The sequence below is a fragment of the Mycetomoellerius zeteki genome, unplaced genomic scaffold (genome assembly GCF_001594055.1).
Source record: "Mycetomoellerius zeteki isolate Tzet28-1 unplaced genomic scaffold, Tzet1.0 scaffold704, whole genome shotgun sequence".
NCBI lineage: Eukaryota > Metazoa > Arthropoda > Insecta > Hymenoptera > Formicidae > Mycetomoellerius > Mycetomoellerius zeteki.
In genome coordinates this window covers 27,053-41,497 of record NW_017257725.1, presented here as the reverse complement: position 1 = coordinate 41,497, position 14,445 = coordinate 27,053, and the positions used below count along the sequence as shown (strand labels likewise).

Below are 14,445 nucleotides of genomic sequence, written 5' to 3'. Positions count from 1 at the left end.
TCATGGAATTGTGTTGATCGACTATCTTGAAAAAGGTAAAATAATAACAGGGACGTACTACGCATCATTGCTTGACAAGCTGAAGGCAGAAATTGAGAAAAAACGACCGCATTTGAAAAAGAAGAAAGTGCTGTTCCATCAAGATAACGCACCGTCTCACACTTCGGCGGTCGCCATGGCAAAAATTCACGAATTGCGGTTCGAATTAATTGACCATCCACCGTATTCACCAGATCTGGCCCCCAGCGACTTTTTTCTGTTTCCTAGGCTCAAAGTTTGGCTCGGAGGGCAGAAATTTTCATCGAACGAGGAGGTTATCGCATCCGTGGACGCCTATTTTGCAAAGCAAGACGCTCAGTATTATTTGAATGGATTAAAGGGGTGGGAGCATCGCTGGAAAAAATGTATCGACTTAAAAGGAGATTATGTGGAAAAATAAAATTGAATTTGACCGAAAAATTACTTGTTTCTATGTTAGGCTCAAAACTTTTCAGACGACCCTCGTATATGCACTGTCACGTTGTTGCGAGAACGCGATCAGAAGTGTTACGCACACGCCATACACGTTTTTGTTAAAATCGTACATAACATTCGTCGAATAATTGATTATTTGGCACATTACTGCGGATATATAGTATTTGGTTATGTGCTGAATATATTATATTCGTTGCATTTCCATTCTTCTGAACTATTTTATAAAACTGTGCATAAAATATTATATTAAATATTTTTACGGCTTCTCTGTATGTAATTTTAAATATGTTTTTTATAGATAGTTCTTTTATATTATATAGATATTTCAGATTAACTTAAAAATTGATATGCGATAAGTGAACAATGAATAAAAAATTAAAATTGTATTACAATATGTATTAAGTGTACTTTGTGTATACCGAAAAAAGAGTCTGGCTATAGCTACGAAATGTTGAGTGAAAGAATTTAAACTGAATATTTAGATAATATTACTAACAATAATCATAATTCTAATTTTTTAAGTACTTAAAATGAGTACTAAACGGTCATATTAAATATTTATAAAAGTAAAATTATGCTTAATTGTACTACTTATATTAATTGTACTACTTAATATTTGGTTGAAATTATTTTATACGACATTTGGTAGCTATAACCATTCTTCTTTCAGTGTATTCTCTTTAACGGAAATACGATCAAAAAACATAAAAGTTATGATGTCAAAATAGATAAAAATAGATAGTACATTACAATAAAGAAACAATACATTAAATAATTACATTCACATAAATATTATTAAATATTTAATAAGTTGATATAAATTAGGAATCTTTGTTTAATGTAAGTCTAAGTTCTTAATAAAGACATATTTAGAGAAAAATCTTTGTTACCTTCAACTTTGTAAGTCATGAAAGAAGCTACGGTCAAACCTTTTATCTTAAACTCACAGATTTATACATTCTTTCCGTTGACTATTTTTTTTAATCTACTTTGTAACATACTGATCTCAACATGTATTTAATAATTTCTTCGACGCTATCGCAATGTTCTTATCTTATGCATCTACAATATATCTAAAAATATTTTTCGATCAAACAGGAAAAACCTTTTGTTCGAAAACTTTAGAGAAATATTTATCATTTATTGTACTGCCATTTTTTACAGTGTGGAGAAAACTTGTCAATTTTATTATTATCACATAAATGGACAAGAGGAGTAACTACTTAACCACTGAAACGTTACAAAAAAGGAGATAAAAATATTCTCGCGGGCATGAGTCAATGGTGTCATGTCCGGGCACGTCTCGTGTTCAAGCGGTGTCCGATACGGATTGCGCACTCGTCACTCGCGTAAACAGAAATAACTCTCTCTTTTATAAATAATAGAAGTCTTAATAATAAAACGTCAATACAAGTATAATGCCGGGTTGCCACAAGGCTGAACCACAAATGTGAACATGGACGTCAGCAGAATTTTTCTAGGTGGGGGATGGGGAGGTATGAATCTCTCCATACGAAATAGCATATATTTTGCCATTTTTATTATATTTCAATTGTTAAATAATTAAATATCTTTTACATATATACACACATATGTTAATAAAATTAACAAGTTTGCTCTACAAAATAGCGTTTGATACATTTAACTCGGCCCACTTGTTGCAAAGTAATTATAGTTTAGTTGATAGATTCAACTTGAACCTATTGTTTATTTATTCGATCAATATGTAATTTTGGTAGATATAACGAGAAGGTGATATATACATATAATTCGATTGACGAGATCGGCGATTATTCGGTATCAACAAGAAATTTTGATTTATGTGTACATGGAAAAATTTATTTTTCCAACAAAAAACTGTGGTACTTCAATACGAATATATTAATCGTTCTCATTCGGTAATTCGTACAAGAGAATTCTGATTCGTCCGTTTTTTAAAAGACGTTGTTGCGGGATGAAAGAAATTTGTCACACATATAACCTTTCTCCTCGCTTTATTTTGTTAATACTGCTCACTTATCCTCAATAGCCCGTTCGCCCGTGGTGCTACTCGGCCCACCCTCCCTCCTTTCTTGCCATCTCGTGGTGCCGACTCGCGGCGCCCGGTCGGTAATCGTGCGCCTCCTATATCGCCGCGAATACCTTGAACTATTGTCCTCACTGCGTTTACGCGTGAACATCCCGCCGGCCGTTGAAGGTTGGATCCTTCAACTATTACTTGCTACACAGCGAGGATCTTGCTTACAGACTAAGTCTTATAACTAGAGCTATGTTTCAATCGGAAGAATACAAATCTTATTGATAGCGCGTTTGGTGATACCACTTAAGGTTCTTATGCTAACCACGCGTACATAGCCATCACTACCAACGTGAGTTTCGATAATTCGACCTGTACGCCACCTCAGCGGAGGTAAATCCTTATCATTCAACAGAACTAGTGCTCCGATCTTAATTTCGCTGTAATTAGGTTTTTGCCATTTGTAACGATTTTGAAGTGTTGTGAGATATTCGTGAGACCAGCGTTTCCAAAAATTCTGACGCATTTGTGACAACAGTTGGAATCGCGTTAGTCGGTTCGTGGGTGTTTCGATAAGGTCGGGCTCTGGGAACGAGTTTAAAGGCTCACCGATGATGAAGTGTCCAGGCGTGAGTACATCATAATCGTGAGGATCGTTGGAGATTGGACAAAGGGGGCGTGAATTTAATGTAGCCTCGATTTGCGCGAATATCGTACTGAGTTTTTCAAACGTTAGGAGGTTGTTTCAAATGGGTTTTTGCAGATTTTACGACCGCTTCCCAGAGTCCGCCCATATGCGGAGATTGTGCGGGTATGAAGTGCCACTGCACTGATTGGTCTGCTAGAAACCGTTCGATGTTCTCACGATCCTTTCTTAGCATGTTGGAAAGGGCTTGTAATTCATTGTTTGCGCCTATAAAGTTCGTGCCATTGTCCGAAAATAAATTGGCACATCGACCGCGTCTGGCTATGAATCGCTTTAACGCATTGAGAAACGCTACAGTCGTCAAGTCGCTGACTAATTCTAAATGCGAGGCTTTGGTAGAAAAACATACAAAAATGCACAAGTAAGCTTTCCCGGTTTTGTTTCGCGACAATTTTATGGGAAATGGTCCCGCGTAGTCTAATCCCGAGTTGAGAAACGCTCGGTGCGGAGTTACCCGTGGTTTCGGAAGGTCTCCCATGAGTTGTGTTTGATCGTGAGGACGAACGCGAAAACACGCGATACATTTTCGGAGTGTGCGTCGAATCGCTTGACGTCCCGATATCGGCCAATATTTACAGCGCAGATGCGCAAGGAGACCTTGAGGCCCCATGTGCATCTGTTTTAGATGTGAATCTCGAATGATCAAGTCAGTGAGTGGATGCTTGGCAGGCAATATTATGGGATGTCGTTTCGCGTGATCTGCGTCCGCGTGACGAAGCCTACCTCCCACACGTAAGAGTCCCGTCTCGTCTAAGAAAGGATTCAACGGAAGGAGCTTGCTCCTTCTCGATATTTCCCGTTTTGTTTGTAGATCTGCAATTTCCGTAGCAAATTCATTCAGTTGAGCTACTCGCGTGAGTGATACCATTGCTCTGTTTAACTCTTCCACTGACAAGGGGCCGGTACGTCGCTTTGCTTTTGCACACGCGTTGGCCTTGAAACGCAAACAGTATGCTACAGTCCTCTTGAGCTGAAATAGTGATGAGAATCTTGCAAACAAGTTGGTGTCCAGGGGAACGCCGTGATAAGCTACCACTTGTTTCTTGAGTTCAGGTATTTCCGGTATGCTTGACCCGGATTCGATCGGCCAGTCCTGTCGGCCTTGCGTCAGCCAGGGTGGTCCAGTCCACCACAAGAATGAAGTTTTTAGATTTCGTGGAGTTGTGCCTCTGGAAATAATATCAGCTGGGTTGTCCTTGGATCGCACATGTGACCATTGCACGTCTGGTGCTGTGCGCTGTATTGTGGCTATCCTGTTCGCGACAAACGTTTGTAGTTCTCCGGGGTGATGCTTGATCCACGCCAGTGTTATGGTTGAATCACTCCAATATTGAATATGATCGAACTTGATTGCTAGAGCTTGTCGCACAGTTTCTCCAAGCTTGACGAGCAGCAACGCTCCGCATAATTCGAGCCGCGGCAGCGTGATACTCTTGAGGGGTGCGACCCTCGACTTTGCACAGAGTAGTCGCGCGACGATGTCTCCTGCAAAATTAGTGCTTCGTATAAAGATGCAAGCGCCGTAAGCAGCCTCTGAGGCATCGCAGAACCCATGCAGCTCTATCGTTTGCGGTTCTTTGCACATGACGTGTCGTGGGATAGAAATTAATTCCATCTCCTTCATCTGCTCTTGATATTGCCTCCAGGTTGTGTATAAGTCCTACGGAAGAGATTCGTCCCATCCGATTTTTGATTGCCAAAGTTGCTGAAGTATGATCTTGGCACGAATGATTACAGGACCCATTAGCCCTAATGGGTCGTATAGTTGTGCGATAATGGATAACACCGTACGTTTTGTTGCACGTTGACCTCCCTCTATAGCGCGCGTCCGGTACTGTAGACAATCGTCAGTGGTGTTCCAACCAATTCCTAACGTCTTGATTTCGTCACATCTTGGTAACGCTTGGACGTCTGACGATGCGTCAAGGATCGTAGGCTCGTTCGTGTTCCACTTGTGAAGGCAGAATCCCGCGGATTGTAAAATCTCGGTTAATTCATCCTTGAGTCGACGTAACGTGTTTATGTCATCGCCACCGGACAGCAAATCATCAACGTAGAAGTCATCACGAATGATTCTGCTCGCTTCAGGATATCGGTCTTGGTTTTCGATTGAGACCTGATATAGGCATCGAATGGCCAGGAATGGTGCGCTGGATAAGCCATATGTAAGGGTATTGAGACGGTATTCCTGGATGGGCTCGCCTGGCTATTGTCTCCATAGAATTCTCTGCAGGTCATGCTGATCTTCTTGCACCAGTACTTGTCGGTACATCTGTTTAATGTCCGTTGTGATTGCAAATTGATGTCGACGGAATCTCAAAATTATGGAGAGTAGATCTCGCTGAATGGTAGGTCCAATGCGTAGTATATTGTTGAGTGACACTCCTGAAGATGTAGGACACGACGCGTCAAATACAACCCTGAGTTTCGTGGTTGAACTATCGGGTTTTAAGACTGCCTGATGTGGCAGGTATGTGATTATCCCAGACTCTTCCTGATTCGGGACTTCGGTCATGTGTTTCGATACTTCGTATTCTTGCATGAAGAGCGTGTATTGTTGCTTTAATTCTGGGGATTTCGCAAATTTCCATTCCATGCATCGTAGCCGTTTGGTGGCTATTTCTCGCGAGTCTCCCAGTCGATTCACGCTGTCGCATAATGGCAATCGAACTTTGAAACGTCCTTCCGCGTCGCGTTTATGCGTCAGAGTAAACTCCTCTTCGCAAATTTTGTCGCTCTCTGATAATTCCGAAGGACGGTTGCCTTCTTCTATTTGCCAGAAGCGCTCTAATTGGGTTTCGATAGCAATGGTACTGGAGACGATAGAGACAGATGCGACTGAACTTTCCGGCGCCCTTTCGAGGCCTAGAGGCCCGGCGATGATCCAACCTAATTTCGTTTTCTGCGCGATAGGTTGATTTTTTCCCAATTTGATCTGGCCGACGCATAGTAGCTCCCAGAATATGGCGCTTCCTAGTAATACGTCTATCTTCCCCGGCGTGTGAAACGATGGATCGGCTAGAATGATCGTCTCTGGTATCTGTAAATGCTTCTTGTTGATCTCCGACAGGGGGAGATTGACTGTGATTTCGGGTAATATCGAGAAAGTGAGCTTAGCTTTGAAAGCGTTAAACTTGGATCGTATCGTAGCGTGAGTCTCTGTGAATGTTGCTGTCTGAACTTTGTCAATGCCGCGGATCTGCATGTGATTCCTCCTCTGTGTAAGGCCTAATCGTTCGCAAAGTTCTTTTGTCATAAAGTTAGATTGAGATCCGGGATCGAGGAAGGCGCGACATTCTCGAACGCCTCCACTGTTATCTTGTATATTGATAATCGCCGTAGCCAGTAACCCACGATCGCTGAGACGAACGGCATGATGCGCCACGCTTGTTGATGGTGCCTCCGTAGATGTCTGCGATTCGATGGTCGTGGTTCGATTATTACTTCCATGCTCTGTACCTACGCTCGTTGGGATGTGCAGCAACGTGTTGTGTTTCTTGTGACATAGTCGACATGTACTGGAGTTGCATGTTTCGACGCTATGACCGCCCTTAAAACAATTGAAACACAATTTTAAGCGTTTTACTTCTTTACCTCTCGCCTGAGGAGTTAGATTGAGGAAAGTCGCGCAATGATATAATCGATGCTTTCCCTGATTGCATGCTAAACATTCGTCTGGTTTTGCCTCGGCGGTTACTGCCGCGACTGATTTTTTATTCGCGTAATTGGACTTAGGGTCATTACTTTGTAATTTCGCGGATTTTGATTTATCGAGTAGTAACGTCTCTAGCATCACGCACCGATCAGTAGTGAAATCGATGAATTGCTTATATGTCGCGACTTCTCTGGCCGACGCCTTGTTTTCCCATTCTCGTTTTGTGATATTATCAAACTTAGTGGTCATTAAATGGACGAGAATGGTGCCCCATTGTCCCGTGGGCTCGCCAAGCTTCTTTAGAGCACGAACGTGTTTCTCGGTATGATCTAGCAATTGACGCAACCCCGCGGAGGACTCCTTTTGCATTACGGGAAAATCTACCAACGCTTGTATGTGATGATGAACTAAAACGCGTTTGTTCTCGAAACGATTTTCAAGGATGTTCCACGCGGCCTCATAATTGTCGGCGGACATCTCCATAGATTCCAGAATGTCCGCTGCTACACCCTTGAGTGCCAACTTTAGATAGTATAGTTTCTTAATATCGGATAAGTGACTGTTTTCGTCGATAACCGCTTTAAATATATCTCGGAAGTTCGGCCACTGGTCGTAGGATCCAGCAAACGTCGGCAAATTAATTGTTGGTAACTTTATCCGATTGACGGAATTGCTTGCGTTGTCGAGACCGGAATTGTCGAGATTTCGAGTTTCTTGCGCGTCTGTTCGCCTTCTCCCGTGTTGCGAGATAAGCGCTTTGGCCGTTGCGGACGTTGCGTAATATTCAGCCTCGAAAGATTCGCGTTCGCCATCTTGTTCGGCTTCCGCGTCTAAATCCTCGAGAGCATCTTGCGTTTTGCGAAATTCGTCCCACGCACATTGTATCGCGCTTAACCTAACCTCTACTTCCTCTATTTGATGGCTCTGTATGTCGAAAACCCTCAACCAATTACGCGCGCGTGTCAATTGCGCCTTGACTCTGCCGCGTGCTTTCACGAGCTTCGCTTTTTCCGACATCGCGATTCGTGTATCCGATGTCTACATTCGCGAATTCGGTCGACCGACGGATTAGTTGTACTTAGCTTGCGTGCCGAAGTTCGGAATCCTGGGTGGATTCGCTGCTTTATGCTTCGTCTCTTTCCTCTTAACCTTCCTTCCGGACGTTGCTGCTCGTCCGTGTGTCGGTCGATTTCGTTGCTTTGTTATCCAGATTTCACTTGCTTGTGAACTATCCGGCTCGAACCAATGTTGCGGGATGAAAGAAATTTGTCACACATATAACCTTTCTCCTCGCTTTATTTTGTTAATACTGCTCACTTATCCTCAATAGCCCGTTCGCCCGTGGTGCTACTCGGCCCACCCTCCCTCCTTTCTTGCCATCTCGTGGTGCCGACTCGCGGCGCCCGGTCGGTAATCGTGCGCCTCCTATATCGCCGCGAATACCTTGAACTATTGTCCTCACTGCGTTTACGCGTGAACAGACGTACTGGTTGAATCAATCAAATTTACAATTAACGCAATAACAATCTTTTTTCAGTGTGATTTTACATTGAAAAAAAAGACTACAGGGAAATGGATTTTCTGGCAAGCATACGATTGCACGAGACAAAGACAAGACGATATTTACAAAAATATTGTATTGATATTGAAAATTTTTGAAAACTTTAATCTTGTCTCGGTCTTGATGAATATTCATAGCAAAAATCTCGTCTTGTCTTGTTTTGTTCAAATCGAGCAAACCTCTAATTTTGTTGATAGTACTGTAACAAGCTCGCGCAAGAAACAGAAATTAATAATTCTTTACAGACTCAGAGAGAATGTATGAATATAAATATTTTTAAAAGGTGGACAAGTTATGCTCATATTTATCCGATATTGTAAAAAATGACTCGAGACATTTTAAGTTCAACTGCTTCATCTGTTAGAAGAACGAGTAGAAAGATTGTTTTCAAAAGGAGCTCTCACTATGACAAACAATAGGACTCGATTACAAAATAATTCTTTAAAAGCATTAATGTGTGTCAATTCATGGATGAAATATTTTTTGAGGTCAAAAATTTGCAGATTTTAAACATTTTATAGTCTATCATAAGAAATAATAAAAAGTTATCCGATGTCGTCAAAAATGTCTCGAGACATTTTTTGCGAATTTTATTATTATAATCTATTGAATGTCTATGTTTCGTTCAAAAACGTTTTGTTGGAATGTTTTTATAATAAAGTTTCTAAATATGCATAACAATTATGTAACAACTTTTTTCTCTTATTTACAAATATATATACATAATTTTTTTAGAAACCAATAATATCAAGACAAGACCAGGAATCTGGACATCTTGTCTTGGTATTATCTTAATAATTTATTAGTAATCTTGTCTTTAACTTCTCTATATGCTACATAACTACATAAAACACTCTATCGCGAAGTTATTAGCTTCAATTCAAGTCGACACATCGTTAAAAGTGTCGTAAATAAAAAGCATCTATTAGGCTAGGTCCACAACCTTGCTTTAAGAGGCCGTAAGCCGTAAGCTTTAAGTTGTAAGTGACGATATATCGGCCACAGAACTTATGCTTTTAGGCCGTAAGAATTGGATTTTGCTCAATTCGCTTAAGTCTAACGGTTAAAGCCTAAAGACTGCGCAAAAACAATTTAAAGACAGAAATTATTGTTACTTAATCTCTTTCTACTTATGACTTAATGCTTCTTAAGGCTAGGTCCACAACCTTGCTTTAAGATGCCGTAAGCCGTAAGCTGTAAGTTGTAAGTGATGATATATTGGCCACAGAACTTATGCTTTTAGGCCGTAAGAATTGGGTTTTGCTCAATTCGTTTAAGTCTAACGATTAAAGCCTAAAGACTGCGCAAAAACAGTTTAAAGACAAAAATTATTGTCACTTAATCTCTTTCGACTTATGACTTAAAGCTTCTTAAAGTAAAGTTGTGGACCTAGCCTAAAGCAAGATTGTGGACCTAGCCTAAAGCAAGGTTGTGGATCTAGCATTACGTACCTTGAAACCTAGTTTAAAAACATAATATTGCATGGATCGTTACTTTTATAGCCGTTTATGCTCTGTGTAATAATACATACTGTCATAAGGAAAATTTCGTGAGAAGTAAATAGTCTAATTTTGATCATCTGTGTTTATTCCGTCATTCGGTACTTATTAGTTGATGTGTATACTTCATCCTCCAATATAACTTATAGGTGTAGAGGATCTGCAAAAACTATTTCTGAAATTCTTATAAAAAATATTAACACACGTTTGTGTTTCGTGCAGCAAGAATTAATTCAAATTATTTGCGGATATAACCTTGAAACTATGAAGACGCTACAGGCTGCACTGGCACCATTAATGATCATCGGCTCGTTCTGCAGTTTGGGTTTGTTCGAGTATCCCCTTGGACATTCTTGGTCGTATCTCTCTTACCTGTATGCCTTGGCCATATGGAGCTTTCTTACGTACTCCGTTTACTATCCAGTCTACTCGGTGATTAGGAGACTAATACATCCTGCAATATTCTCAATGGAAATCATAATATTAATCACAGCAATTACATCGATACTTGTTAGCTTCTTTTATTCTCTCTCTAAGGTAAAAGTTTTTAAATTTATTCATAGTCCCTAATATTACTTGATATTTTTAAATTTCTTAACTTTTTCTTTAATCATTTTTTCCATTAAAAGCATTAAAGGCGTCTTGATCTCACAATTATGAGCAAATCAAGAGAGACGGTAGTGTCTCTCGTCAAGCACCCGTCTTTTTTACCTTTTTCTAAAAAGGTAAATTTGTCATGATACAAAGAATTCCGCACAAATCTTATGGAAAATGGTTTTCGGACAAATTGCTTCAAATTTTAGTATCTTTTAGCTCATGTCAAGTTGATCAAAAGTCCTCATGGGAACAAACCCCTAAATGCTTTAGATTTTGCTCCAGGATCTTCGGAAGATCATCACATCTTATGTGGAAAAATAGTCAAAATAAGTCTTTTTTTACTAACATTAGTTTTGAATACCGTATAATACATCATTCAAGTTTAAAATGAAAATACATACATATAAGTAAAACAGATTACAATTTAATTCTAGAAAATAAGTGCGATATGTTATTCTTAGTGCACAAAATATAAAAGTCGTTTATTGAGATTTGATTTGAAATTTATACCAGCCCGTACAATGAAAAATAATTGCTTGTAATTCCAGAGTACCAATTTGTTAATGACTCGGAAAAAGAACATGGCGACCTGCTCTCAAAAAAATTTCGAGGGATGGAATAAATATAACTAAGAATAACATATCGCACTATTTTCTAGAATCAAATTGTAATCTGTTTTATTTACGTATATGTATGTATTTTCATTTTGAACTTGAACCTTGAATAACATATCAGTTATTCTTCATGGTATAATAATAAATATAATTATACTTAGATAATATATATTTTATGTATATTCACTTTGAACTGGCATCTTTATTAATAATATATCAGTTACCTTTTATGATAATATATTATTTTAGATAATCATTTAAATTTATAAAAGTTTAAATTTTTGAGGATCTTTTTTTGAACATGACTTGACCTTTTCATTTTTATGATTTTTTAGGGATATCACCTACTTTTCAGAGTACAGATATACGGAGCAGCTTTCTAGTAATGCAAGCATCACAAATGTATATGTTTTCGATTCTTAGCACGTAACTTTCTATAAGCTACAATTTATGCAATACAGTTAGAAAAAATTAAAATATATGGTATATACTGTGACGTGACGTCTTTCACCGTCCGTCACAAGGGTCGTTCGACCTGGCCGAAGTAGCGCGGCAAATTTGTCCTGTGTCCTCCCGACGCTTGTTGCGATTTTCGAGCGAGAATTTGGAGATTTTTGTCGTTGCGTTTCGCGTGATATTGTTGTTTCTTTTTGTGGATTTATTTGAAATTTTTAGTATCGGCGGCTGCGGTAGGTAATTTAATGTGCGACACATTCCACCACCTCAAGGAGGTGGCCAAAAAGAGGATAGAAGACCATATTGGAGACCCGAGGTCACCTAGAGGAGGGGTAGCGCACAGGTGATACCGTTCCATACTATCGAATTAACGCTCTGAGCAAAGCGTGTTTTCCTGTAGCCGAACTCTTTACAGGCGATTATGCCGCGGGAGCGACTAAGGCGGCGTGAGGTGATGGCCACCCTCTGCCACAGGACGAGCGAGGGACCCCGTTGTCGGTGCTACAAGGAAGCCTCTGCCGAGAGGAGACATTGAATACGGAGGCCGAGCCTGTCCGTAAAGGAACTCACCGAATCCAAACGATACGCCGGCAAGAGCAATCCAGAGGGGACCGTTGCGAGCAGCCGAAACGACGCCAGCCTTGAACCGAATCCCGCGCGCTCAAGGATCTAGGGCGCGCGACGCGATAGCAAGTCGCGAGGACTCGCGGAAGCTCGCGAGACGGCCTGCGGCCAATCAGGGCCGATAAGGCTTATCACGTGGGCCCATGGTCGCCTGCGCGCCTCCGAAGGGACCTCGGGCCCGACACTTGCGCTGTGGACACGAGACGACAGGGACGTGTGAGAGGACACAGGACTGCAAGGAAAAGCAAGCGAGTACCGAGAGGATCCTGTGGTGAGACGAACGTAACATATTGTAAAGCCGCCGATTTCCGAATTGGAGGGATCGCACGTATCCGCGAAATTGTCGTTGGATCCCGTGGGGTTGGATCCTTTCGCGAGTAACTGCGTCATGGCTGCACGCGCGCACCGCGTGATCGTGCCATCCCGTCCGATATCGTCTTGGTTTCGTTGTAATTTCGAGTCCGTTATTTCGCACGCCTGCCGCGGCCACAGCCAGGTCATTTTGTATCGTATCGTCGTGTCATAATTCTCTACCGTATCGTCGCGTCACAATTCTGTATCGTATTGTTGTGCCGTAATTTTGTATCGTACTGTTGGGTCGCCTTTTCGTGTCGCGTACTATCGTCGTCGTAGATCCTAAACTTCAAAGGATGTTCTCGCGTGTTCACGCATTCCGAAGATTTTCGTAACTGCGCCATGGATCTCCGTAACCGCGATACATGCGTCGCGTAGAATTACGCTAGAATCGAGAGCTCGTTCATCAGAGAAGAGAAGCGGTTACTTAATACGGCGTGTCGAGAACGTATCGCGGAGGCCAGAGCGCTTGCATACCGCAGAGTCAATCCGCCTGCCTGTACGTCGGTAACCGTGTAATTGATTCCGAGAATATATTTGTTATTATCTTACTGTTATTAATTCTGCCTACTTTACTGTTTTCTCGCATTACTCGTTCTCCAAAAGATCCTCCGTTCCCGACCACACGAACCACCCCCTCTGCCATTATCGTGGCTGAGCAGTCGGTTATTAGAGCCGTCCGCATTCGTGAGTCTCTACACCTCAGTATTTTCAAGTGAGAACGTACCGAAAAGATTTAAGAAAGAGTGGCACGCTCTCTCGTGCCTAGCGCCCAATCATTGACGTTGAAGTTTAGAGTATGTAAAATTTGAGAAAGCCGTTGAATCTTTTTAATGTTGTCGTGAAGGTACCGACTAAAGAGAGGTAGAGCAATACTCGCGAACGCGTGACGAAGTGCAATACATATATAAATATACAGGGTGTATCAGAGCTACCGCAGGGGCCGGCACGTACATATTCCTTATGAAAAAGTAAATCGAAAATGTTAATAACAAAATCAGGCATCAATAGTTTTCAAACGATGAGCATTTAAAAATAACCAACCACAGGACATGAAATTCGCGCCGTCAGGAGCGGCGCAACTAAGCGATCGACCGCGCGAACGTTTTGACGGACGTATCGCTCAACAGCACCAAACGGTACCAAACGAGTATTGCAAAGTTTCGTGAAATTTCTATATTAATTCCTGCCGTATTTTTAAATTGAGTCTGATTTAATTGATGAGAAGTAATGTCAATTGCAAATTCGATACAATATCATTTATATCAGTAAAAAGATTTTTGAAATACGTTTTAAACGACAAATAAATAAATTTATAAATGAAATCAATATTAATTAAATAATCCAAACAAACGTTAAAAACATCAATTGACAAATATTTGAAAAACTACTTTTCTGTCACAAGCAACATTAGAAAAAAAAATTTACATTTGAAATACGCATTTGATATAAATAAATATTTCATATTTAGAAAATGAAACGAACGAAGTTCCGAATTATGATAGGAGAAAAAGGGGAAGTAATACAGTGAAGAAATCGAAGTTAGCAAGTATATTGTATATGTATAATAAGTTGTATTATTATTGAAAATTACATTTTAGATAATGTTTCAAAAATTTTTATAGTAGGTATTCTTGAGGCTTTTACGGGTGTTACCTATGTGACAATCTTGCGTTTCGCGGGTTTTCTCCGTGTTCAGATCCATTCTTGGAATGCCAACGTTTCGTGAACCTTGCAGTTCACTTCATCAGGGCGAGGAGCAGCCTGATACTAAGCTGTTCCCCCGGGTCGTACCTTTTATATTACGCTGCTTGTGTGGGGGGGAGGAGGGGGGAGAAAATTGTGAGTCAAGGGGGGGGAGAGGAATTCCAAAGAACCAAGATCCTAG

At 40.7% G+C, this 14,445-nt stretch overlaps 2 protein-coding genes across 2 annotated transcripts; both read right to left on the bottom strand.

Annotated features, from left to right (window-relative positions):
* Window positions 1–3,216: 3,216 nt before the first annotated feature.
* On the bottom strand, window positions 3,217–4,821 carry LOC108729169 (uncharacterized). Its single transcript, XM_018458143.1, has one exon. The coding sequence runs from the start codon at window positions 4,819–4,821 to the stop codon at window positions 3,217–3,219; it is 1,605 nt and encodes a 534-aa protein (XP_018313645.1).
* Window positions 4,822–4,857: 36 nt separating this feature from the next.
* LOC108729168 (uncharacterized) lies at window positions 4,858–7,869 on the bottom strand. Its single transcript, XM_018458142.1, has 2 exons — window positions 5,438–7,869; window positions 4,858–5,347 (listed from the first exon to the last, which is right to left on the bottom strand). The coding sequence occupies exons 1-2, from the start codon at window positions 7,867–7,869 to the stop codon at window positions 4,858–4,860; spliced, it is 2,922 nt and encodes a 973-aa protein (XP_018313644.1).
* Window positions 7,870–14,445: the final 6,576 nt, after the last annotated feature.

What these genes read in the sequence shown, in the direction of transcription:
- LOC108729168 (XM_018458142.1), bottom strand. Translation starts at nt 7,869, where the DNA reads ATGTCGGAAAAAGCGAAGCTCGTGAAAGCACGCGGCAGAGTCAAGGCG. An exon ending in GTACTGGTGCAAGAAGATCA is followed by an intron (nt 5,348 to 5,437) that starts GCATGACCTGCA and finishes TGGCTTATCCAG; the next exon opens with CGCACCATTCCTGGCCATTC.
- LOC108729169 (XM_018458143.1), bottom strand. Translation starts at nt 4,821, where the DNA reads ATGAAGGAGATGGAATTAATTTCTATCCCACGACACGTCATGTGCAAA.